The sequence below is a fragment of the Dipteris shenzhenensis genome, chromosome 29 (genome assembly GCF_047967505.1).
Source record: "Dipteris shenzhenensis isolate YYH24624 ecotype China chromosome 29, Dip_SZ_1.0, whole genome shotgun sequence".
In the NCBI taxonomy this organism is placed as follows: domain Eukaryota; kingdom Viridiplantae; phylum Streptophyta; class Polypodiopsida; order Gleicheniales; family Dipteridaceae; genus Dipteris; species Dipteris shenzhenensis.
In genome coordinates this window covers 37,126,172-37,153,961 of record NC_141624.1, presented here as the reverse complement: position 1 = coordinate 37,153,961, position 27,790 = coordinate 37,126,172, and the positions used below count along the sequence as shown (strand labels likewise).

Genomic DNA, 27,790 nt, shown 5'->3' with positions numbered 1-27,790 from the left:
TCAATAGAGCAGAGATACACATTTCAGGTTTCTTTGGATCTAGATCCCGGCACGAGGACAGCCGGGATCTGTTTGTTGCGGTATGCTACTTCCCTCTGGAGACCTCCCACTTTGTGAGAGATATTCGAGATGAGGCTGAGACATCTACATTTGCAGCACTATATCAGTCCATTGTTGATTTCTCGTGCTGCGGAGAAGTCCTCCTAGTTGGAGACTTCAACGCGAGGACAAGTGCCCGTCAGGTACCACTCCTTGACTTCAGGGATGATTCTCTACTGCTAGACGTTGACCTTGAGGATGCAAGTATGACCGGCTAACAGACGAGGGCCAATCACATCTTATGGGCAGGTCCTATTAGACCTTGGCAAGATGCATGATATCATTATCTATAATGGTCTCGACAGATGGCTTGCCTCAGATGGTTTCACATGCTTCCCACTCGGGGAGGTTCTAGCGTTGTTGATTACATCATGGGATCCCTTGCCTTCACATCACATCACCAATTTCACTGTAGCACCTCTTCCTCCCGGGGCTGATCACACTTACCTTTTCTTTAGCATTTCCACTCCCTGCCGTTGCACAGCACCTCCACCCCACTGAGTTCTTACTCCACCTATCATGATATACGCTTCGACCGTGACCACTCTGTTGGAATATGAAGCCAAAGTGAGTCCAAAAATGAGTCTCCTAAGTGTCTAGGGGATGTTTTATAGTCTAGTGAGTCCTAGACATGCCACGTGTCATATTGGGAGTTATCCCATATACACTATGGCTTTCTAGAGTCTAGTGTCATACTATATAGTGTTGTACTTGTCTTGAGTCATATACATCAGTCAACATCAAGCCTTATATCATGTGAGTATTTTGGTTATCATTGCCTAGCACTCGTTCTTTCATTTGCTTTCCATTTTGCCTTTCCATTATGCTTTCCATATTTCCTTTCTCTAAACCTATCAAAGCCAATACATGGCTCCCACAGTACATCCCCTCCTGGGTCCAACATGTGGTATCAGCACAAATTGGGACAGGAAAGTGGCACGCTTTTGGGGCAGATATGCAGCAAGAAATGGGACAGGAAAGTAGCGCACTTTTGGAGAGAAGAATGGCGCAGCTCTTGGGTAAGTTATGGCGGGCTGAAAATGAAGACGATGGATAAGGTAGCGACAAGGTAGATCAGCTCCAATGCCGGTCGTGAGGCTTGGGAAGAAGAGGGAGTGCTCAAGGAAGGATAGGAAGAGAGGCTAGCCCTCCAAGTGGAAGAGAGGACCTTCCAATGAGGAGGGAAGACAGCTTCATGGCTACTCTCTTACCTCAACCTCTTAGAGGTGGCTGTGATACCAAATGAAGAGACATGGAGGTAAGAGAATGCCAAGCTAACTAGGCGTAGAGCTATGACCAGGAGGCGTCACAGGACCGCACCCTGAAGTGGTCAACAGCACTGTATCACTGACTTCATGCTTCCAGTGCCTCATCCACCCCTGATGTTTTGATGATGATGATGATGTGACTGATATGTAGTCGACCACCGACATGACTGTTGTACTCAGTACTTAGTACTACCATTTTGCATTGGTGTGGATGCTCGTTTAGTAGCTCCACCCTCACAGCCCGCTTGTATCAGGATTTTCAGTCTCATAGACCCATCGGTCTTCCAAAGACTTAAATAAACTTTCTTTCAGCATAGAAAGAGGTGATTTTGTCAATGATTAGATAGGTTTATGGAGCTGTACACTGGCAGTGGTAGGAAAATTCAAAAAGTACGTTTCTGATTATTGAGGCTTTGGAATAAGGTCTGGAATTCTCACTTTGACAGCACCCCCTATTTTCTTTACACACACACACACAAATAGTTAGTCATAGTATTTTTGCTTTTTTAAGGAACCTTTTTACGCCAACCTATGAAAGAATGACACATGGCACAATGAGAGGCCAAGGATCCCTTTGATTCCTCGAGGCTACGTGATTATACTCAGCACATACTTCAATCGATCCAGAGCAAGGTGAAATTTCCATCGCTTCAAGGCATCTAGATTGCCAAATGAGATCATTATCAATTCCAAATTGTGCTACCAATCCTATGCCCAAGCCGGCTTGTTGTAATTAATCCAATGTCTCAACAAGAATCCAATGTCCAAAAAAAAAGAATGAATAAAATTGGCGAGTACATGGACACCAAGATAAGCATCTTCATAGAGAACATCATTAATGGTCAAGATAGACAATGTGGGGCATCTGTACCTGACACCTCTCTCCACGAGGATTGTTTCAGAGATGATATCCCCAACCTCTACCAGCACTTGGGTGTTCACTCACATAGACCCTCTTCGGAAGGCCATGGCCCTCCCATCTACTGCCATTGCACTTACGAAACAAGGCTTTGTGGGGACTAGATAATATCCACAAACAAGGGTTTTGCAATATTCCCACTTTTACCTTCATTGTGCATATGGACCACGAATTTTTGATGGATGACAACATTCCCCAAGCATTCACCCTTACTCCTAAATTCAGCTTAACTTGAAGACATGAACATGGTTTGCATCCCAAAAAGTGCTGCTCTTCCCACATTATGCATCTTTGTTTGCATCACCAGATTAGTTTCATATCCAAGCTCGGGTTCCCCGCATGATTCGGACTCGGGTTATAACGTGAACTGGGGTAAAACGCTCGCCATGACAGACAATGCACACCTGGGACATATGCTTCCTCGCCTCTTGGCTTCATGAAGCCTAACGCTCCTTGGATGGGTCAGCTTCATGGTGCCATAAGGTCCTTAACCTGGGAGAACAGTTTTCTGGCTTTCTAGGTATATCTTTGCTTTGGGAATATCCTGTATCCCCCACCATGATGGAATGCACAATCCCATAAACTTCAGTCCAAACTCTGTTCTGGCTTCTTCTGCAGCCACTCGTTGCTTTGTCTCATCCTCCAGCATGGATGTTAGACATCAAGACATAAGCTGCAGAATCCTTTTCATCCAATCGCACAGCATGTTCAAAGGCCTGTCTTGCAAGCTCTACATTGCCCCACTTTCCATAAGCACCCAGCAACGTATTCCACACCGCAACATCATGTTTGAAGGTCATCTTCTCCACCATTGCTGCTGCCTCATCTAATTGGCCTGCACGCCCAAGGAGGTCAATCATGCAAGTGTGGTGCGCACTAGTTGGAGTGATACCATAGTCTTTGCTCATGGCTTCAAAGTAATTCTGGCCCTTATTCACTAGACCCATGTGACTGCATACATTAAGAACACTAAGAAAAGTGACCCCATTTGGCTTTACATCATCTCCTCTCATCCTCTCAAGCATGTGGAAGACAACTTTGCTCTCTCCTAGCTGTGCATATCCTGCAATTAGTGCATTCCACGAGATTACATTTGGCGAGACATCCTCCAGGTGCATCTGTTGGAAACAGTTGAGAGCTTCCTCAGCAAGCCCGTTTTGGGCATACCCTGCAATTAGTGCATTCCACAAGACTACATCTCGAACTGGAAGCTTGTCAAACACTTCCTGTGCTTTCACAAGCCAACCCCATCTCGCATACATATTGACCAGAGTGCTGCCAACAAAAGGATCTCTTTCCAACCCATTTCTGCCAATCTCCAGGTGTATTTCTTCACCCTTGTCTATGGCTCCTACATCACCACAAGCTTTCACAATGCTTACAAATGTGACAGCATTCGCAGGCATACCTTCCATTTGCATCTGTTCAAAACATATCAGCGCTTCCACACAAAGCCCATGTTCAGTGTATCCTGCAATTAGTGCAGTCCATGAGACTACATCTCGTACTGGAAGCTTATCAAACACTTCCCGTGCTTTTGGAAGTGACCCACATTTGGCATACATATCAACCAAGGTATTGCCAACACGAGGATCTGTTTCCAACCCTATTCTGCCAATCTCATCGTGTATTTCTTGGCCTTTGTCTATGGCTCCTATGTTGCCACAAGCTTTCAAGATGCAAACAAACGTGGCAGCATCTGGAGACAAACCCTCCAACTGCATCTGTTGGAAACAATTCAGCGCTTCCTCACCAGACCCGTGTTGAGCATACCCTGCAATTAGTATATTCCACGAGACTACATCTCTAACTGGAAGGTTGTTGAAGGCTTCTCTCGCTTTCTCAAGGGAGCCACATTTAGCATACATACTGACCAGGGTGCTGCCAATGAAAGGGTGTCTGTCCAACCGCTTTTTGGCAATCTCAGCGTGCAATTGTCGGCCCTTGTCTATGGCTCCTATGTTGCCACAAGCTTTCAAGATGCAAACAAACGTGACAGCATCTGGAGAGACACCCAAGAATTGCATCCGTTGGAAACAGTTCAGTGCTTCGTCACCAAGTCCATGTTCGGTATAGCCTGCCATTAATGTATTCCAAGGGATAGCATCTCGTACTGGAAGCTTGTCAAACACATCTCGTGCTTTTGCCAGCGAGCCACATTTCGCATACATATCAACCAAGGTGTTCCCCACATAAGTGTCTCTTTCCCAGCCCTTTTTAGCAATCTCAAAGTGTAATTCTCGGCCTCTATCAACATCTTTCAGCCTAGCACAAGCCTTTAGTAGGGCCACAAATGTATACTTGCTAGGATGTGCACTACCTTCTTGCATTTTCTGGTAAAGGTTGAAGGCGTGCTGTAACTCGCCACAGTCAACATAACCCGTGATGAGGGAAGTCCAAGAGTACTCGTTCGCATCAGGCAAGTTCTTGAAAACCTGCAGAGCTTCGCACATGCTTCCACAATCCACCAACGTTGGGACAAGGTAGTTCCCGAGAGATCTATGAACGTCCAGCCCACGTTTGGACATGTAAGCGTGCAAGCGCTTAGCATAAACTACATTCTTCTCTTTCCGGCACTTCTGCACAATCCAAACAAGGTCCTCAATCGAAGGCAGCTGTGACATCCGTTCTAACGACGTGAGTGCCTCCCCTAAGCTCAGCGTCCCCGAGCCATTGGTCTCTCGCAGCGTTCGTGCTGTAGATGCGTTCACCTGCATTTCAGACCTGAAGCTGGCGTGCAATCCCTTTCTTCCAGACTCCTTTATCTGAAGCATATCGTCAATCCATCCGGGGACGTACCAGCCGTCGACCCATAACGACTTCTTGGTAGATTTATGATTGAAATCTGGAGCCATTGGATTTGCCTGTGAGAACTCACAACAAGCTCCGTCAAGACTAACCAATTAAACCCAGGACCTCCTTGCAAATCATTTTGTGGCAACTTACTATGCACAGGTTTGATGATAGTAAAACCATCACCATGGCACACGATCGCTGCAGTGCCTCCAAGCAACAAAACTGCTCTGGCAGAAATGACTGTTTGCCTTATCCCAAACTTGCCGGGGTACTCTTGGACTAGGAGAGAAACTTGAAGGGGGACTATTTGACTCCAAGAGAAGGAAATTGTACGTCCACCCGAGATAGAATCCCCGAGATAGAATCCACATGCATGTAAGAGGAAGATCAAGGTAGTTAGACTAGCTTCACACGTGTTGCCTCCCAGGCCAGGAAGGATCCAAGAGAGCCATTTAAGTGATTGACACATGGCAGATAGCTTGGAAGAACGCCCGCCTCCGTAATCACAAAATGCGGATGAACACCCACCTCTGTATTCAGCATCACCGATCTAGAAAACCTCGTGCTTGGGGGCCTTAAGGATCCCAGGTTGAGTTGGCGTCCCCCTCGACTATTTGTGTAGCTCTTAGGCTACTTCTTACTACATGGCAGCCGCGCTCATGCTTCTCCTCAGCTACGAGAGGGCGTGAACATCACAGACGAGCTGCGATTCCCAGCGTTGGTTCCTAGTCCCTTGGAAGAATGTGGTCCACCCTCTCCGCGTTATGGAGCTCGAGCCAATCCTCGCAGTGAGAGAGGAGGAGGAAGAGGAGCAGCTGTGCGTCCCTCTTATGCGCATGCAGCTCAGAAGCCACGGGGGGGCTTCTTCAGTCTTCCCCCAGGAGCGTGTCTTACTCTTAGCACTTCCAATGTAGATGGGCCCCTAGCCTCCAGAGAGCTACACAAAGTCTACTCAACTCTGTCTCCCCGGCGTAGAGGTGGGAGTGGAAGCAACGGTGAAAGTCGAGCTTCTACAGGAGCCTCCAGTAGTCCTACCACCACGCATGCAAACACTTCAAGTGGTGAAGGAGGAGGCAATCGAACTGACAAAAGTAGAGCCAATGGAAGTGGAGCAGATGCGTCCAGAGTCGAACTGTCCTCAACTAGTGGCATGCAAAGACAAGCGAGGAGATAGTCACAATCCTAGGCAAAGACTCCGGGAGAGTCAAGGTTCCCCACATCCAGCAAGGAGGAAGCTGAAGGTCTCCCACCACTATCAATCCCAGAACCCAAGCATGCTACACAACAAGATGCTGGTGGAGCACAACAGTCTGATGGAGAGAATCAAGCTGCTAGAACAGGTAAAATAGTAATGGTCTTCCTGGATGACACATTGTTGCATGACTCTGTAGTTTGGTTGAGAACTCATGCATCAGAGGGTTTTTTGCATGGGGTCAGACCTCCTCTTACCTTTATTGAGTCTTGGATCAGAATGATCTATGGACTATTAGGAACCAACCCCTGAATTTGGAATGGTGGTCCAAGGATTTTTCCCCCGATGCCCCTAGGTCTACCAAGATCCATGTTTGGGTGGAACTCCCTGATCTACCTCTGTATCTGTGTAACCAATTTCCCTTTTTATGTTGTGGGCTGGGAGAAGTACTGGGTGTAGAGCAAGAGAATTTTATTAATCCTAGAGGCAACCCTCAGATCTGCATTAAGATGGATATAGATGAGGAGGTGCCCAAGACACTCACTATTCTCAACAGAAATGGTAGTGTGTTTAGAGAACAGCCTCTGACTTATAAAAATCTTTCCCACTCTTGCTTTTTGTGTGGGCTGTCCACCCATGTGGTTAACAACTGCCCTTTGAAGAGAGGCAAAGTCAAAGAAACAGAACCCTCTGCTGCTAAATAGGCTACTCCTGCTGAAAGGTGGGTTCCCAAAGCTCAAAATCCTCCTGTTAACAACCAAACCAATGTTCAAAATGTCACTAGAGTTAATGATAAAGACAAGGATCTCGGTCTGCTAGAAACAGTACAAAAACTCCTTTGAACCTCTCAGGGATCAAGAAGAGAGCCTGGAGAACAGTCACACGATCGGTCAAGAAGATAACATGGTTGTAGAGGCTAGATGGTCCAAAGAGTTTCAAGAAGATGTTAACAGAGAGGATGCCATGGAAGAGGTAGAAGGGAGTGAGGAAGAATCAGAGGAAGAGCAAGGGAAGGGTACTCCAGTCACTTCAACAACTCAAGAGGACATTAGTCAAGGTAAGGCCTTCACTGTAGTTCAACACAAAAGGAGGCAATCTAAGGATGCTACAGTCCAAGTGAACAGCCCCAACCCCAGGGCTAAAAGGGGCAAAAGAAGAATGTTATATAAAGTATTTACTTTCTTGACTCTCAATGTTAGAGGGTTGATGGACCCTGGTAGGAGTGAGAAGCTAGCTTTCTGGTTGAGAGCTAACTCTTTATCACCTCTTTTTCTAGCATTGCAAGAAATCAAGGCTTGTAGGGATACTCTAGAAAATAGACTTTAAGTGATAGATGGAAGAAGAACTTGGTACCATACTTCACATGAGGAGGGTAAAGGGGACACAGCTATTGGAATTTTATCTCATTTTACAAGGATAGCATCTCATAAGTCATAGTAGATGACCACAATAGATGGGTAATGCTGAAATGTTGTATGAAGGAGATTAATTTCTAGTTCTCTCTCTGTATGCCCCTAACTCAGCTTTGGAGAGGAAGGAATTATGGGAATCCTTACAGTGTGCAGATGGTAACTGCATTGCAATGGGGGATTTTAATATGGTGGAGAGCAAGGCAGACAGATGGATGGGAAAGGGAATATGCATCAGAGGTTCTGAATTGCTTTCTTGGGAAGAGTGCAAGGATCACTGGCAGTTGGTGGATGTGCGAACATGTAGGGATTTTATTTGTGCAACAGTCAACTTGGGGACAATAGAAGGGATGCTAGATTGGACAGGTTCTATGTCTCTCAAGGTTTACTAAATAGTCATCTTTCTTTGAGAATAGAAACATTCTCCTCTTTAAGTTTGTCAAATCATAAACCTGTCTCTTTTAGATGTGATTTTGGCTCTGGTGAGAGAAGCTCTTCTTGGTTCAAACATGGCCCTAAACTCTTCCATTTAAAGAGTGTGCAAACTCTAATTGGCAAGGCTTGGCATAATGCTTTCTCTAAGCACACCACAGCTTCAAAAGAATAGCTAGAAAGAAAAGAGCTCAAAGAATGGATAGGATTCAAAATAGCATCTGTACCTTAGAACAAAAAGCTAGAACTGGAGATGTGGAGGCCCAAGGTAGGTGCTATAAAAGATCTCAGGAAACAAGAAGTGATTCCAAAATATATTTCAGGGATTGGTGGGAGGCAAGATTGATAGGCCCACCAAAGAAACATTCAGAATAATCAGAAGAAAAAGATTGCAAGAGGAGATCCCCCTTCTTAAAAGAACAAATGGCTCCCACTCTATAAACACAGAGAAAATGTTGAATTCATCCAGCAACATTTTCAAAGATTACTGTCCAGTACAAGTCCTCTTAATGAGGATACTCAGAGAGCTAGATAGTTGTGTCAAATCATAAGGGAGCAGGCTATCAAACGTTTTGATCTACCCTACTTGGAGAGACCTTTCAGTTTGGAAGAGTTGAAGGAAGCTGTGTCAGTCATGGCAGATGGTAAGACACCTAGTGAAGATGGGTTCTATAAGTCTTTCTGGGAACTAGTTGGCCCATATTTACTATTGCTATGGCAAGAAAGTTTAATGAAAGGTGCTCTCCCCCTTCACATTAATGGGGGCATTATCAAATTGATCCCTAAAGAGGGCCCCAAAGAACTTGAGACCCTTGACAATGTTAAACTGCAATTACGAAATTTTTGCAAAAGCTTTAGCTCTTAGGATACAAGGCAAAATGAAAGAGTGGATTCTCTCATAGCAAAAGGGGTTTATCAAGGGACGTCACCTTCTTGAAGCCATTATTGATATATGGGAAGGATGTGAGTATGCTAAAGAAACTAAACAGGATATAAGCTTTCTTAAAGTTGACTTTGATAAGGCTTATGGCAGGCTGGAATGGGATTTTATAATTCAATCCTTACAAGATATGGGTATGGGTCCTTCTTTTGTGTCAAGTGTCAAACTTCTTCTCACTAATGCTACAGCCAAGGTTAACATCAATGGGAAGATGAGTGACCCCTTTTTTCTGAAGAGATCAATCAAACAAGAGTGTCTATTAGCTCTTCTTTTGTTTGCTATAGTAGCAGATTCCCTTGGGTGGCTTCTTAGAAGTCAAATCCAAGAGGGAAGCCTTAAAGGCATTGAATTGATTAATGGTAAACAAATGGTCTGTCAGCAGTTTGTTGATGACATCATTTTGACCCATAGAAACATTGATTAGGATGTTAGGTGTGTGATGGATTGTCTTGAAGTTTTTTGTCAAGTCTCAGGATCCTCTATCAACCACTCTAAAACAAGGTATGACACTCTCAGTGGTGGCAAGGATCAAGGGATTCTCCAACAACTAGGATGCCTCAAAATACAAAAAGGGACAATTTTCAGACTTTTGGGCATTCCAATGGGATTTGAGGTTACAATGAAGCAAAGGTGGGACTGGGTACTGGATAGATTTTAGAAGAAGCTAAAAAAATGGAGAAGCTTCCAAGCAAATCTGGCTGGAAGAAAACTGGTTCTTAACCACTGCCTTTACCCCATTGGTATTTTTTATCTTTCCTATTGGTCTCCTTCCAAAACAGGTCTTGACAGATTCATCAAATTGTGTAGATTATTCTTATGGGGAGGGAACAATAAAATATCTAAAGTAAGGTGGGACTACCATATCAAGCCCAAAGAAGAAGGGGGACTAGGGGTGATAGACATCTCTTCTGCTGCCAAAATTCTTTCTACCACGGATTATCAAAGCGTCATTGCAGGGTCACTGCATCCAGAGGAGGATTGGGCTAAACTACTAATGAGACACATTAGACCCTGTAAGGCTCCAAAGTGGAAAAATACCCTTTTATCTCTGCTCTCTTTAACCCATAACCCTGTAAGTCCAAGGGGAGTCCTCTGTGGAAGTCTATCTGGGATGCATTTGAAGAAAAGCTTTCCTTAAATTCTCTGGTAAAGGAGCATTTATGGCCATTGACTCAGTTTGGGTGTCCTCAATATTCAGAACCTATACTTCAATTTACAGTGGTAGCCATCTTATTCAAGAAGGGTATCCAATCAGCTGTGGAATAAAGAACTTTTTAGAAGGAAATATTGGCATGAAATCAGAAGGGAATTTTCCCTAACTAACCAACACCAGAGATTGGTCATGGGAAGATTGGACCTATGGAAGGGAGAGGTGAGTTGGAAGGGAGGTTTAGTCCTTTGCATACACAAAGAGTTCAGCTAGGTAGGGTGCTCCTCACCCCCACATCAGCCTCTACTGAAGCTGCCCATGTTCAGTGCCCACCGAGATGTTGTTGGCCCTTCTCTCTATTCTCCTATGGTTAGCCTCTCCAACAACCAATCCCCCTCTATGAATGTGGACACTTCAGATCAACTACCTTTTGCTTCTCCTGGATCCTACACCCAAATTCCTGGTGTTGGTTTCTCTACTCAATTACGCTCTGCCCTTTCCCATCAGATTTAGGGACTTGCTATGGTTTTACCTATTTCAAGGTAGGATTTGTGCTGCTACTCCTAGTCATTCTACTGATACTACTGCTATTGTTGCTTCAGATTCCCTTTACAGTGACTCCAAAGAGGAAACCTCTAGCTTCTCCTTCCACCTATGAGAAGGTCCTCTTAGTCTTTTTTGAGGATGTTACTTTCTATGTTTTTGTTTCTATGATTCCAAGATGTAAGTGCTTATGTGATCATCACTGCTAGTTTAGTTGAACCCTTATGATGTGCAAAATGTTATAAAGTAATAAAGTCACTCTCTTTTTCTGCCCAAAAAAAAAAAAAGAGATCAAACATTGCCGTATAAAGCAGAGGTAGGTAGCCTTACTCCTACGTGGCGATAGGTTTGACACCAGATCCTTAGCACTGGATCACCATCTATGGTAGGGGAGTTTTTATCCTACAGTTGCACTCATCGGAGACCACCTTGACCCTCATGGAGGAAAGCCCGATCTTCCTTGGCCTATACTTGGTGTACCTTTTCCCTTCGTACTGTGGATTCACCGTGGAGGACATGGACACAACACACCGTGTAGCCCCCTTTTCGATGATGCTCTGCTTCTTGGCTCCCTGAGAGAGTATAGGGCTAGTCTTTCGTCCATAGGTCACGCATTTGGCACTGCACTAGAGTCCCCACTGATGGACATAGCAGCTTCGACTGCAGCGGATGACAGGGTCCCTAGACTACGACTAGTGGTGGAGTGCCCGGAGTCTCTTCTAGAGGATATCTACCTTGAAACACTAGACAAAGGGGAGCACTAGAGGGTGGAGATCTCAAGGCTACCCGACCAGTGCCTCTAGTGTACATGGCACGGGATTGCCCTAGAGGTTAGTGACAACAAGCCCCTCCCCCTCCCCCACTGGTGCATCTGCTACAGCGGAGTGTGCCACAAGTAGAGAGACCCCAATATATGCACACAAACATCAGCATCAACAACAGAAGTAGCATCACAGCAGCAGCACCAGTATTAGCGGCAGCAGCAGCAGGAGTCCCAAACCCGTTGGGTGGAACCATCTGAAGGAATAGAGTTGGAAAGAAAAAGAAAAAAGGAAGAAAGCAAGGTTAGAGGAAGGAGAAGCGACATTCAGAGAGCAAGGTGCTCAGGGAGTGCCCCCTCTGCATGCACACAAATGCCAGAGAACGAGGCCTTCTTTGACCTTTTAAGGAATCCACAGGTGACGGGAGTAAAGGGAATGGACCCACTGTCCCATCAGCAAGATGTGGGGTCCCTCAAAGCTGCAGTGTTAGCTACCCCACCTACCATACCTCCTCGGCCCCCGAGGTAAGGGCCTAAGGATTGTACCCACCGGTGCAGCATAGGAGCACAGGAGGTGTAGTGGACCCAAAGATATGTTCTTCTTCGGCTCGTCCTCCCCCCCACCAATCCATCGCCCCCCTCCCCCGCCCTTCCATCTTTTACACCCTCCCTCCCCCTGCCTCCCTCGCCTGTGATATAGCCACCATCACCACCCGCACCCCCCTTCCCCACCCCATCCTCTCTTGTTCCCCCCCCCCCCCCCCCCGCTACATCATGTCCTTCCCCCTCATCTGCTTCCTCCTCCCCTAGTTCCTCATCCAGGCCAAAGACAGCCCCTACGCCCATGGGCAAGAGGGAAGTAGAAGTCTCTCCCCCACTCCTCCTTCCTAGGCTGAGGCCGCTATGCTTAGCAACAACAAACTAGCTCTCTGCATGACATAGCCTCCTTGACCACATTTGGGGCAGGCGATCGGTTTGTTTAGCTACTGCATCCTAGGCAATCCTGGAGGCTAGGACCCTGGAACTATCTCAAGGTCCCTGATGAGTATCCTTTGACTATGGAGATGACCATCTTGATTTTACAGCCCCTCAAATGGGGCACCATCAGCATGTTTGGCTCCCATACGTACCCTTTCTTGGGACTTCACTTTGCTTCGACCACGCAGAGCAGCAACAGAGCTCATCCTTGTTGGATTACATGTTGAGGGAGTAGATGGATCACATGATGGAGCAGTGGATGGGGGCTCGTAGGGGATTGAGTTGTGGCTTAACCATGCTTGGCTTTTTAGTAGCATGGCTGGGAGAGGGCTTTGTTGGAGCATGATGGAGACACAAGATGATGGAAAAGAGAGTTGTTTATCCAAGAGTAGAAGGCCTAATATATAGGCATCAAGATACATCCAAGTGATCTCATAGATGATGTCAACTAGAACCCACCTAGCTCCTTGATTCTCTTAATCAGATCCTAGAATCTCTCAATCACACCTACTAGACCTAATCTAGTCACACAAACCACACACACACACAATGTGGTCACACACTAACTCACATGATCACACTCTACCATAGCTATCCTTGACTTTGTAAACCATACAATGATAAATGGCATGGAACATATGTTGTCCTAATAGTCCCCCCTACAAACAAATTTCTAATGCCTAGAGAATGATACATCCCAGACTCTTAGATGCTCACACTATGGATACATATCTAAATACAATAGGGATTCAAATCTCCTTCGTCCTAATACAAATCTGATTGGAAGATGCCTTTCAAATGTTGGGCTAAGAGGTCCTGGATGCAATAGTAGCCTAGAAATCAATGTCTAGAAAACAAAGTTAGCCTCAAGTGAGGCATCTACTTGGTCTTGGATGCAATAGCAGCCTAGAAATCAATGTCTAGAGAAGAAAGTTAGTCTCAAGTGAGGCATCTGCTTCTTCTTTAACTTCTTCAAGATTGTCTTCAACTTGTCTTTTTCCTCAAGTAACAATCCTCTTCCTTATGATTCTTCTTGCCACAAAATCTGCATCCAATAGTGCCTTTGAAGTTCTTGTTGGTGAAGCCCTCCTTGTTCTTCATGAAATATGCTTCCTCTTCTTTGTAAATGGTGTTGGATTTCCTTTGCTTGATCTTCCTCTCCTCTTCCAAAAGAGAAGCTCCAATATCCACCAATTTGGATGTTGGTAGATTGGTAAGAGTGGTAACAATGTTGCCTTACTCTTCATCTGGAAGACTCTTAAGTAAGACTACAATAGTAATGTCTTCATACATATTAAACTTGATAATTGCTAATTGTGTTAGCATGCTTTTCATGGTAATCAAATGTGAAGAGAGCGATTCTCCCTTTTTCAATTTTAGCCCAAAAAACGTAATCAGCAAACTATACTTAGAACGACCCTTGTGCACCAAACACAGTATCAAGGTGTACCCAAGCTTCATGTGAAGTCTCAAATCCATCAATGTGATGAATGTAGGAATCACTTAATCCCAAAGCAATGATAGCAAGGGCCTTCTTATCTTTGACCAACCAAGCAGCTTATCCTTCTCGAGTTCTTGGCTTCTTTTCCTTACCATTAGCAACATCCCATATGCCCTTCTTCATAAGCATGAATTTCACTTTGGTTTGCCAAGTGTGAAAGCCTTTGCCTTCAAAGTTGTTATCAATATTTGGAGTTGCCATGAGAGGTTCTTACCCACAAGTAGGGCAAGGTCTACTCTCTTACAAGGGCTAAATCAGATAGAAAACTATGCAAAGAAACTGAAAAAGTGAAAATTGCCGAGGTGACCATTCAAGCATGACGAACAAAAGACTGTCAAAAGTAGCTTATAGAGACAAGAGCAACTTGGAGGACTGAATTTGCATAGCTGGAAGATCAATTGAAGGGGCTCTTTATGAAACAATGAAGTACATATACTAGAGAGTATCCTCAGCCAAGGATGGGCAAAATTGTGTGTTAGGTCATTGATACAAACTGCTTCAATCTCGACTAGTTTTTTTATGATTTCTCCTCATACCTAAAATGGCTAGCACAAATTTGAACAACAAGCATCTCATACCTTTTCCCAATAGCACCTAAAATGGCTTGGCAGAATTGTGTTAGAGTGGGCTGTATGAATCAAATTTTCACCGTACAGTAATTCGTGGTGCTAGCACAAGCAAATAGAGGGGAGATCTCTCTAATTTCTTTGAGGTGAAATTGCACCTACACGAGGGAAATATGCCCAAGTTTGGTGGGCAATGGCTAAAAGATAGGGAGAACTAGCACTCATAACTTTGGGGAAGAAAGGATGAAAAATGGAGAAGAAGGGGAAAGTGGAGAAGAAGATGAAGATGTGGCATAATGGAGGTTTAGAGGTTCAAGGAGGGTGAAGAGGCTCAAGGAGGGGAAGTGGAGAAGAAGATGAAGACATGGCATAATGGTGGTCTAGAGGCTCAAGGAGGGTGAAGAGGCTCAAGGATGGTGAAGAGGCTTAATGGAGGGTGAAGAGGCTCAAGGAGGGTGAAGAGGCTCAATGGATGTGGCATAATGGAGGTCTAGAGGCTCAAGGAGGGTGAAGAGGCTCTGATACCAAATGTTGGAGCATGATGGAGACACAAGATGACGAAAAAAGAGTTGTTTATGTAAGAGTACAAGGCCCAATATATAGGCATCAAGATACATCCAAGTGATCTCGTAGATGATGTCAACTAGAAGCCACCTAGCTCCTTGATTCTCTCAATCAGATCCTAGAATCTCTCAATTGCACCTACTAGAACCTTCTACCACCCACACACACACACAATGTGGTCACACACTAACTCACATGTTCACACACTACCATAGCTATCCTTGACTCTGTAACCCATATAATGATAAATGGCATGGAACATATGTTGCCCCAACAATTGGAAGTGGCCATGATCCGTCTACCCCCAGAGGTGGAGATCATGCATCCAACTTACCGGTCGATTCAATAGTGTGTTGACATGTTTGGGGTGGATGTGTCTATGATGCAGTGGGAACGAAAGGTTGTCATTGAGCTGGTCATTCCCCTGGTGTGCAAGCATACAGATACAGACTATGCCCCATCCAAACCTCCCCCCTAGAAATCACAGAAGTCCGAGCTGTGGCATAGAATCCCACACTTACACCAGCCTTGTTCACTCTCTCCTCGTCCCCATGACCTGGACTTTGGTGAGGTGGGACATGCATGGACTCCACAACCATGCACGCATTCAACCACAACCCTTGCTTCTTCAGTAGGAGTTGTAGAGGGTAGTGGTAGGATGAGTACTGGACTTCCTCTTGGTTCAGGAGTCACAACCCTTGCTTCTTTAGTAGTAGTAGTAGTGGTAGGATGAGTAGTGGACTTCCTCTTGGTTTAGGAGCAGGGTGACATAAGAGTGGTCAACTTAAGGCCAACCTCCATCGGGGTAGGAAGAGGATAGGTATTTGCCATATAGAATATCCAAGATGTATTGTTGTTGGTAAATTATGATGGCACCAATAGCTAGGTCTCTTTGAATTTGAATGCCAAGTATATATTCAGTCGGACTCATATTTGTCATTTCAAATTCTAGGGATGACTACACCTTAAAGAGATGAGTAGTCATTGTTGCATGCAAGCAAAATATCATCCACATACAAACCAATGATACAATAGGTGTCTTTATTTTTCTTAATATAAACATTGTTGTCACTCAAGATGCAAAGAAATCTAATGCTTTGAAGAAAATCATATAGACAATCACAAGGAGGAGGCACATCTTGTATATGTCACTAGGGACCTCCTAGCTGGGAAACTATGACATTTTTTTGGTAAAACACCATTAAGGGAAGCACCTTTGACATCCATTTGATGACAATGAAGGCCTTGGGGGGAAGCAAGAGCAATAATTACATGGAGACTCTGCATCTTCATGATGGGAGCTTAAAATTCCATGTAATCGATGCCATAGATTTGTTCAAACCCTCAAGCAACAAGATAGCAATGTAGCGAGCCAAGGTACCATCTCCATTCTTGAGTTTTCACTTGGAGTTGATGACATGCCACTTTTGATGGTTGGGCATGAGTATCCAAACTCGACTCTTTTGAAGGGAATCTTATTAAGCATCCATGGCGACACGAGCTTTGGGACCAGCCATTGTGATTTTAAGAGGCATGTTGATTGGGAGTATTTAGTTTAGTCAAATCTAGCATTTTTGTCGCGCAACTGATGCATGTGTGCTCACTGTTCCATAGTAATGCACGTGTGCTCCTACATGGCTAGATATACTGTTGCGGGCTATATGAGTGTGTAGCACCACTTACGCGATGATGGTATGTGTAGCATGTGTGCACCATCCATACAATTTTATTCATGTGTAGCATCAGGTGCACCATGAGATGATATGTGTCACATGTATGCACCATTCATCTGTGATTTATTGATTTCGTGTTGCTATAATACTGAAAGGTTGATTGATTGTGGTGATTAATTCCAAGGTTATCGTATGCTTGAAATATTTCATTACTATTAATTGTGTGAATCCAAGAAAAGAGTAATTGATCGGGCGAAGGCATCTGGCAAGCATGATCCGCTATATTTTGGGCGTGTAGGTGCAGCTCCAGTGATGCAGGGATGAATAAGGCTTATGCTTAATTTTTGATATTACAAAAGCTTATGTACATATTTGAATTTTGGAATATTAGTGGCTTGGCTAAGTAAATAAACGAAAGTTAGAAAAAGCTTTATTTTTAGAAAAAACCAACTATTCTAGAAGGTGGATGGGCCTTTTGTAAACGGGTGCATGGAGGAAAGCGCAGAGGCTTTTGTATGATTTTTGCTCGGAAGCTTTTAGAGAAATATACATAAATACATAGGAGGTGGAAGGAGAGCACCACTCCTATGGGGGGAGATTGTACCCAGAATGCTTGTTTTGTCTCTTCCGTTTGTGAGTTTTGAGAGTTTGTGCATATTTTTGAAGAGTGTTGCTATGTTTTTCAAGGACTTACAAGTTCTATGAGCGTTTCCCGTTGCAGTGGTATCAGAGCCAAGGTTTTGTCATCCATAGCATAGGAAGCACACGCACCCCACGTCCTCGAACAAGAAACTGCAGCATGCATCAAATTACGGACACCGCGTACAAGAGTGCAATGAAGTTCAAAGCAGCAGAAGCGAACAGTGCAGAACGGGAGCAGAGGCAGGAAAATGTGCGGCGAAGAAAAAAAAATCGTAGCAAAAGGAGTCGACCGTATGGAGACAGGTCGAAGCTTTTAGAGAAATATACATAAATACATATGAGGTGGAAGGAGCGCACCACTTCTATGGGGGGAGATTGCACCCAGCACGCTTGTTCTGTCTCTTCCGTTTGTGAGTTTTGAGAGTTTGTGCATATTTTTGAAGAGTATTGTTGTGTTTTTCAAGGACTTGCACGTTCCGCGAGCGTTTCCCATCGCAGTGGTATCGGAGCCAAGGTTTTGTCATCCATAGCACCAAAAGCACACGCACCTCGCGTCCTTGAACAAGAAGTCGGCCATGCGCAAGGTCGAAGCTTTTAGAGAAATATACATAAATACATAGGAGGTGGAAGGAGAGCACCACTCCTATGGGGGAAGATTGTACCCAGCACGCTTGTTCTGTCTCTTCCATTTGTGAGTTTTGAGAGTTTGTGCATATTTTCAAAGAGTGTTGCTATGTTTTTCAAGGACTTGCAGGTTCCGCGAGCGTTTCCCATCGTAGTGGAATCAAGGTTTTGTCATCCATAGCACGGGAAGCACACACACCCCGCATCCTCGAACAAGAAATCTTAGCATGCATTAGATTGCGGACACCGCGTACAAGAGCGCAACGAAGCTCAAAGCAGAACACACCCCATGTCCATAGCATGGAAAGCACACGCACCCTGCATCCTCAAACAAGAAGTCAGCCGTATGCAGATAGGACGAAGCTTTTAGGGAAATATACATAAATACATAGGAGGTGGAAGGAGAGCACCACTCCTATGGGGGAGATTATACCTAGCACGCTTGTTTTTGTCTCTTCCATTTGTGAGTTTTGAGAGTTTGTGCATATTTTTGAAGAGTGTTGCTATGTTTTTCAAGTACTTGCAGGTTTCATGAGCGTTTCCCGTCGTAGTGGTATCAGAGCTAAGGTCTTGTCATCCATAGCACGAGAAGCACACGCACCCCGTGTCCTTGAATAAGAAACTGCAGCATGCATCAAATGTGTACAAGAGCACAACGAAGTTTGAAGCAGCAAAAGCGAACAGCGCAGAATAGATCAGAGGCAGAAAAACATGCAGCGAAGAAAAAAATTGCAGCAAAAGAAGTCGATCGTACACACGCAGACAAGTCGAAGCTTTAGAGAAATATACATAAATACATAGGAGGTGGAAGGAGAGCACCACTCCTATGGGGGAAGATTGTACCCAGCACGCCTGTTCTGTCTCTTCCATTTGTGAGTTTTGAGAGTTTATGAATAGTTTCGAAGAGTGTTGATGTGTTTTTCAAGGACTTGCAGGTTCCGTGAGCGTTTCCTGTCGCAGTGGTATCAGAGCCAAGGTTTTATCGTCCATAGCAGGGGAAGCACACGCACCCCGTGTCCTCGAACAAGAAACCATAGCACGCATCAGATTGCACACACTGCATACAAGAGCGCAACGAAGTTCGGGGGGAGATTGTACCCAGCATGCTTGTTCTCTCTTCCATTTGTGAGTTTTGAGAGTTTGTGCATATTTTCGAAGAGTGTTGCTGTGTTTTTCAAGGACTTGCAAGTTTTGTGAGCATTTCTCATTGCATTGGTATCAGAGCCAAGGTTTTATCATCCATAGCATGGGAAGCACACGCACCTCGCATCCTCGAACAGAAATTGCAGCACGCATCAGATTGCGGACACTGCGTACAAGAGCGCAACAAAGTTCGAAGTAGCAAAAGCGAATAGGGCAGAACGGATCAGAGGCAGGAAAACATGCGGTGAAGAGCCAAGGTTTTGTCATCCATAGCACGGGAAGCACACGCACCCCGCGTCCTCGAACAAGAAACTGCAACACGCATCAGATTGCGAACACCACGTACAAGAGCGCAACGAAGTTCGAAGGAGAGCACCACTCCTATGGGGGGAGATTGTACCTAGCACGCTTGTTCTGTCTCTTCCGTTTGTGAGTTTTGAGAGTTTGTGCATATTTTCGAAGAGTGTTGTTGTGTTTTTCAAGGACTTGCAGGTTTCGTGAGCGTTTCCCATTGCAGTGGTATCAGAGCCAAGGTTTTGTCATCCATAGCATGAGAAGCACACGCACCCCATGTCCTCAAACAAGAAACCGCAGCACGCATCAAATTGCGGACACCGCGTACAAGAGCACAATGAAGTTCGAAGCAGCAAAAGTGAACAGCGCAGAACAGATCAGAGGCAGAAAAACGTGCAACGAAAAAAAAAAATCGCAGCAAAAGAGCACCACTCCTATGGGGGGAGATTGCACCCAGCACACTTGTTCTGTCTCTTCCGTTTGTGAGTTTTGAGAGTTTGTGCATATTTTTGAAGAGTGTTGCTGTGTTTTTTAAGGACTTGCACGTTCCGTGAGGATCCTGCCATTGCCCGAGCTCAAGCAGAATGGGAGAAGAAAGACAAGTATGCCTATCACCTGATCAAGGAGAATGTGCAAGATGTCATGCTAGGAGAGCTCAACACAGTCAAGACATCAAAAGAAGCATGGGATATGTTCACAGCTCTCTACGAGTCCAAGAATACATCTAGGATTCTCACCCTGAGAAACCAGATAAACCAGAGTTTCCACAACAGCAGTGAAACCGGTCATGCTTATGTACTCTGCATAAAAGACTACAACAAACAACTTGCAGCAGGAGGAGAGACTATGAACCCCGTAGAAATGGTTCAAGTCATTCTGAATGGACTAGGAGAGGGATACGAAAATCTAGTCCAGAGTATTGCCATCCAACGGTAAATTTCGACACTGGAAGAACTTCAGTCAGTCCTACTTGGTGAAGAACTCAGGACTCAGGCCATTCAAGCACGTAAAGGTCATTCTAATGATCAGGCATTCACAGCTTCATACAGAAGCAGAGACAGAGGTAGAGACAGAGGCAAAGGCAGATGTAGATCATATCAAAAAAGTGGTCATCATCAACAACAAAATCAAAGTCAGCATCATCCTCAGCAACATCAGAATTAGCAAAGAGGAAATCATTCCAACCGAGGAAGATTCCAAGGACGAGGGAATGCATCCACCAATGTGTCAAACATTCAGTGCAACTACTATCACAAGTTTGGACACTATGAAAGAGATTGCCACAAGAAGCAGTACGACCAAGGCGGTCAATCTAGCAGTAATCGAGGGAATTCTCGAGGCAGAGGAAATCATCGTGGTGGACATTCTAGTCACAGTCATTTTGCAAATGAACATGGAAATATGTTTCTTGCAAGTGAGGAGATGCATCAGACTGATACAGTGTACTTAGACAACACTGATTTCAATCCCAAAGAGGATTACAACTATCAAGTCGACCAAGTGGAACAGGATCCTTGGTACATCGACAGCGGTGCATCATCTCACATGACAAATCATCAAGAATGGTTCACAGAGATGAAACCATTAGAAGGTTAAAAAAATTTCATCTACACAGCAGACAATACACCGAATCCAGTTCAAGGGACAGGCGTTATCCCTATGAAGAATTTCACTGGTATAAAAGGATTAGTGAAAGATGTGCTCTATGTTCCAAAGCTCAACAAAAACCTTTTGTCAGTAGGTCAAATGACGGAACACAATTACAAAGTCATCTTCGACGGTGATGAATGCACTATCAGAGATAAACCCAAAAGATGTCAGCTAGTAGCAAAAGGTGTTCAGGAAGGACGCTTATACAGAATGCTAGCTACAGTACGAGATAAGCATGCCATGTCAGCTCAACTGCAATAGATGCCACTATCTGCAAAATGGCACAAGAGATATGGTCATGTCAACTTCAAGTACTTGTTAGATCTCAGGAATTAGAATATGGCAATTGGGATTCCGAAGCTACAGTTCCTTGGAAAAGTTTGCGAAGCATGCTGCTTCGGCAAACAAAAGCGAACCAACTTTGTTAGAAGTACCTCTCGTGCATGAGGTATTCTTGATTTGATTCATACAGATGTATGGGGTTATACCCAGACCCGCAGCATCAATGGTTCACTTTACTACTTGACTTTCATCGACGACTACAGCAGATATTGTTGGGTCTACTTTCTGAAAGAGAAATCTGAAGTGTTTTCCAGATTTCAAGAATTCAAAGCCATGGTAGAAAACCAGACAGGCAAAAAGATCAAAGTCATGAGATCAAATAGAGGAGGTGAATACATGTCTTCATCATTCATGAACTTTTGCAAAAATCAGGGCATTCGAAGACAATTCACATAAGACAATTCACATGTGCAGATACTCCTCATCAAAATGCAAGAGCTGAAAGGAAGAATGGGACTTTAGCAGACAGTGCTAGAGCAATGCTTAGTGAAAAGCATCTTCCAAATCAGTATTGGGCAAAAGCAATAGCTACAGCAAACTACTTGCTTAATTCGCTTCCTACCGAACCGATACAGGGTATGACTCCTTATGAAGCATTCACTGGACACAAGCCACACATTGGGCATCTCCGCATATTTGGTTGCATAGCATATGCTCACATACCTGATGATCATCGCAGGAAATTGGATGCAAAGTCATGCAAATGCATCATGGTTGGCTACAGTGAAGAAAGCAAAGCATACAAATTGTATGATCCCATCAACCGCAAAGTCATTATCTCCAGAGATGTAATCTTTGATGAGGAGTCAGAATGGAAAACCTCACCTAAACAGGAGATAGAAGCATCGACTTCACAGTCATCTACAGAACAGGTTGATGAAGAAGAGCAAGAATTGCCAGCAACACCCCAAGCAGAGCCTCAGCAGCTCAGACGGTCTACTAGGGAAAGCAAACCTCCAGCCAGATTGACATATGCTCAGAAAGGCAAAGCAATTCAAGTTGAAACCACCAATTATGCTCTTATGACTACCATCATGGCTACAGAAGAGCCAGTGTACTTCGAAGATGTAGTAGACAAGCCAAAATGGCAAACTGCTATGAATGAAGAAATGGATGCTTTGTATAAGACTAATACTTGGAAATTATGTGACCTTCTGCCAGGAAAGAAGGCCATAGCAAACAAATGGGTATACAAAGTGAAGTACAATCCAAATGGCAGTATTTAGAGATACAAAGCCAGACTAGTTGCAAAAGGATTTGCACAACAATAGGGTCAGGACTATGATGAGACTTATGCTCCAGTAGCAAAGATGGATTCCATATGATTCTTGATATCACTAGCGACACTTAGCAAATGGAATGTGTATCAGCTCGATGTCAAGAATGCATTTCTGAATGGTTATCTAGACGAGGAAGTCTACATGCAACAACCAACAGGTTATGTTGAACCAGGAAAAGAGAATAAGGTTTGCCATCTCAAGAAAAGTCTCTACGGCTTAAAAGAAGCACCCAGAAGTTGGTACAGTAGAATCGACAAGTATTTTGCTGATTTAGGATACATGAAGTCCAATGCAGATCATACTCTCTACTACAAAGTTCAAGGGGAAGACATTACTATTACACTTTTGTACGTAGATGATCTGATTGTGACAGGATGCAAGGATAGCTTCATCAGAAAACTGAAACAAGACTTATCTACAGAGTTTAACATGAAAGATCTTGGACTTATGCACTATTGTCTTGGAATTGAATTCTGGAGAGATTCACATAGCACATTCATGAGTCAGCTCAAGTATGTTGACAGTCTCCTGAAGAAGTTTCATATGGTAGATTGTAAGATTGCAGCCACTCCCATGGAACAAAGTTTGAAACTTAATAAAGATTCAAAAAAGCCTACAATCAATGACAGATACTACAGGCAGCTCATCGGATCTCTTATATATCTGACAATCACATGGCCAGATATTTGTTATGTAGTAAGCTCACTAGCACAGTTTATGGCAAAGTCTCACTGGAATGCAGCCAAAAGAGTCTTGAGATACATAAGAGGTACAAGACAGTTTGGGATAGAATAGAGAGGAAGTCATCCACGGTTGCATGGATACTGTGATAGTGACTATGCCAGAGATCATGAGACCAGGAGATCGACACAGGGATATGCATTTTTCCTTGGTCAAGGTGCTATATCATGGTTGTCAAACAAACAACCAGCTATTTCTTTGTCTTCGACTGAAGCAAAATATAGAGCACTACATGTGCACGTGAGGCTATATGGCTTAGAAGACTATTGTCAGAAACATATTACTTTGATGAGTCTAAGCCAACAACAATATACTGTGATAATCAATCGGCTCAAGCATTGGCCAAAAATCTAGTATATCACTCCAGGACAAAGCACATTGATGTCAAAGAGCACTTCATTAGAGAAAGAGTGTTACTTGGTGACATCACACTGCAACATTGTGATAGCAAAGAAAATGTTGCATACATCTTTGCCAAACCACTCGATAAAGAGCTATTCGAGAAACACCGACTAGCTCTTGGTTTGACGCAGAGGAAGGACATTCCCATTAAAGGGGTGTGATGGAATGTAATGCTCAGTCCTTCTTCGATTCCCCAGAATCATCATCTTGAGGGAAGGCCTACTTCATGATGTTGATCTTGAGGGAAGGTGTTGAGAGTTCACGCTCAACATCATGTGATCATGTGTGCATAGCACCATCACATGATCATATGTGCAGAGCACTAACCTTGTAGAGTGCTATAAAGGAAAGGGTTAGATCCCCTAACCCTAACCCTAAATGGGTTTGTATATATTCTATTTTTTCAACTAAATCTAGTGTACAGTTAGTCCATTTGTGATGTGCTCTCTAGCTATGCCCTCTCTCCTCATCTCCACTCTTCTCCTCTCCCCTCTTCATATTTTGTCACACCTTTGCCTGTGGCTGCTTGATCTGCCATATCTGATCAGGAGAGCCAAAGAGAATAGAGGGGTGCTTCGCAACTCTGATGCTAATCGCAATCGCATCAGGAAAGACCTCCTGTCTCGCTTGTTAAGACGGTTCGGTGGTTGGAGACATTGAAGCATGGAGAGGATCAAAGGTCATTGCTAAGGGCTAAAGGTCGCAGTCACGTAGGGCAGGCTCTTCTACTTGCTATAGATAGATCCCTTACAGCTCAGCCTCGAGGTATTCTGCAAGCTCTCATGCTTGCCTCTATTCAAGCTCTTCTTGAGCCTTGTGCACTAGTTAGAAACTCCTTGGCTATAGCTTTGTGGTTGAGTCAGGATCCACCTCTCTCGCTCTTGTTCTCAAAAGAATGGGTTTCTCCTCAAAGAAATAAACAAGAAATCTCTCATAACGGAATGAAGTCTCAAGAAATGAATGGATGGAAATTCAAATAGAATTGATGGAAGTCTATCTATGGAAGTGAACTTGCAAAGAGGATGCTTAAGAGAACTCACAATCACTCGATCCAATCTCTCTCACACAAGGATCTCGATGCCTCAACGGAAGGCAAGGGGGCTCTGATACCATGTAAAAATGAGAGATCAAGGAGGATCAAAGCACCACAAGAGAGACATAGGGTAGCAAACACTCAATACATTGCAATATGTATTCAAGAATACATTATAGGCTTCTTATATAGAGAGAGCCTTTAGAATAGTCAACACTTGTGGGATCCTCTGATCCATATCTCTCCTTCTGGTGGATGTCCTTGATCTAGTCATTGATCTACATCCTCACATCATGTAGTCCACATCCTAGGGTGGCTACTTTAAAACATTCCTATACCATACCTTAGCCTCTAATTATGTGCTCATGGCACCATATCTCAACACACTGCCCAATTCATGTTTGAGTTGTCGATCGTGTTATCCAAGGATTACATATTCATGTAGTCACATAACTTTTGGTATGATTTTCATTTGTGAACACCCTTTTCATGAATTCATGCAGGCAATAATTAAAAAGCCCTATCGGTTAAGAAAAATGAAAAACTGGCTATTTATTGTAGGTACTTTAACATCTACCAATAATACTAGCAAATGATACCACCCGTACAAGGTCAGTAAATAGAATAGAACTAGTTACAAAAGTAATAACTACTGCCATCAAAATTAAGCTTGGATTCCATCAATTGTACTTGTACGTATACTTATGGTACAATATGTTGGTCCGTTGGTAGTGTGACGACTACTACCAGTAGGAGATCTACTACTGGTAGTACAAGCCTATGTACTGGTAGTACTAGTATGGCCTTAGTTATATAAGGATATAGTGAGTTCATTTTGCAATGCTTTTGATTAAAGAGGTATTCTCCTCTCTTATATTAATTCCCATGCCAAGGCTATGGCCTACGAAGTAGTCCCTAGCCCCTGCCTTAAGGTCTAAGCTCTAGCACGTGAGATTTACATTTATGTATATGGCAAGGAGCCTCACTATAGGGATGTCCCGTTATACTTCGCAACAAGGATGTTATATTGGCACTTTGTGCAAGGATGTTGTACAGGCACTTTGTGCAAGGAGGTTATACTTCACAAAGATGTTATATTTGCACTTTGTGCAAGGATGTTGTATTGGCACTTTGTGAAAGGAATCCTTGTTGACTTCTTGTCCTCTAGTGACAAATGTGTGAAGCCTCAAACAAATGTTGCCATTAAACAAGAGATGCTCTCTGATCCATTAGTGGGAGCACAAAATACTATGGAAGAGCAGCTCCAAAGACTTCATTAAAAAAAAAAGGATCTCATTTTGAGAAAAACCAGTGCTTGAAAAGTGAAATGGTAGATGAAGTGGCCCACGATGCTGTGATGGCTCTCTAGGCACAATTGGCAAGCTTAATGTAATTGAACACTTGTTTGCAACAAGAGTGCATGGAGCATAGAGCGGCTTTGCAGTCACATGAAACTAAGATAACAATATATTTCCATCCTTTGAACTGACCATGTGCAACAGAGCCCCTAACTGAAGGCAGTGAAGATGCATTACTATGTCCTATTTGTCATACAATTTTTGATGCATCTACTAGGTTCTATGTTACAAAATGCAACCATAGGTTTCATACTATTTGCTTGTTATAGCCATGCAAGCATATAGGTTGTGTCCACTTTGTTAGACAGAGTTTTTAGCATCTTTGTATATGATTTTTGGGATTGGTGATTTGTGGCTCATGAGTCTTTAGCCTTGTTATTAGCATCTATTTGAATATATGACAACTTCATATTTCAAAATATACTTGAGTTCATTATATTGAAATGTTCTTAATAGTTTGATATAACATATTTTAAGTTGAATAATGGTTGTGAGTACCTGACTCTTTAAAATACTATTTTTAAGTTAAATATGTAATGGTGCATCAAGTGACCCCATTGAAGCAGCCCATTGTAATAGAAGCAAACCCATTAAAGTATGCATGCAAAAAATCATTAACACATACATGCTCACATTAAACCGATTCTAACAAATATGCTAGCAACTCATCAACACATACTGACTAAAAAATCCGTCTATGAATAAGAACTCCTTGCTCTGCATGAAATTCTTGTTAATAAATAAATTTCTTAATAAATACTATTCTTAATAGTTTAATGTAACATATTTCAAGTTGAATATATGTTGTGAGTACTCGACTCTTTAAAATACTATTTTCAAGTTACATATGTAATGGTTCATCAAGCGAACCGATTGAAGCAACCCATTGTAATTGAAACAAACCCATCAAAACACCCCATTAAAGTAAGCATGCAAACAATAATTAACACGTATGTGCTATCATATTAAACCAATGCTAACAAATATGCTAGCAAATAAACATTACCATATATGAACTAACAAATTTATCAGTAAATGACAAAGAAATTATAATCAAACAAATGTGAACTTAACTACGGATAACACTTAAAATAAAAATTTGTTAAAAGTTATTTAAACAAATATGAACTTCATTGTAAATGTTAAGTCTTAACACAAATTATATAAATTCTTAGAATGAATGTGGTGTCATTGATGTGGAATACATGGTGATTCCTGGATTTTAGGTGAAAAATTCATTGGTAAGAGGCAAAATTGATCTTAGCGATGTGTCTGCTAACAACAACTTGTAGTCAAAAGATGTAGTGGCAAGATAGACTCTGCTTCTCACCACTAAATACATTGCCAAAAGTCTAGCATGTATTCTGCACTAGTGACACCATCTTCCTTTCTATGGATCTATCTTCTTTATTAACACTTTAACTTGGCATGATAACCTCTTCAAAATATCTATACCTCCAACTATCTCCTTCGCATCCATCGGCTTGCATT

General features: G+C 43.3%; 1 protein-coding gene across 1 annotated transcript; it reads right to left on the bottom strand.

The window, feature by feature from the left end:
• Positions 1-2,162: 2,162 nt before the first annotated feature.
• On the bottom strand, positions 2,163-5,336 carry LOC147882788 (pentatricopeptide repeat-containing protein At1g06140, mitochondrial-like). The gene is made up of 2 exons (XM_087400711.1): positions 5,233-5,336; positions 2,163-5,150 (listed from the first exon to the last, which is right to left on the bottom strand). The coding sequence occupies exons 1-2, from the start codon at positions 5,266-5,268 to the stop codon at positions 2,922-2,924; spliced, it is 2,265 nt and encodes a 754-aa protein (XP_087256837.1). The 5' UTR covers positions 5,269-5,336; the 3' UTR covers positions 2,163-2,921.
• Between the last annotated feature and the right edge of the window lie 22,454 nt (positions 5,337-27,790).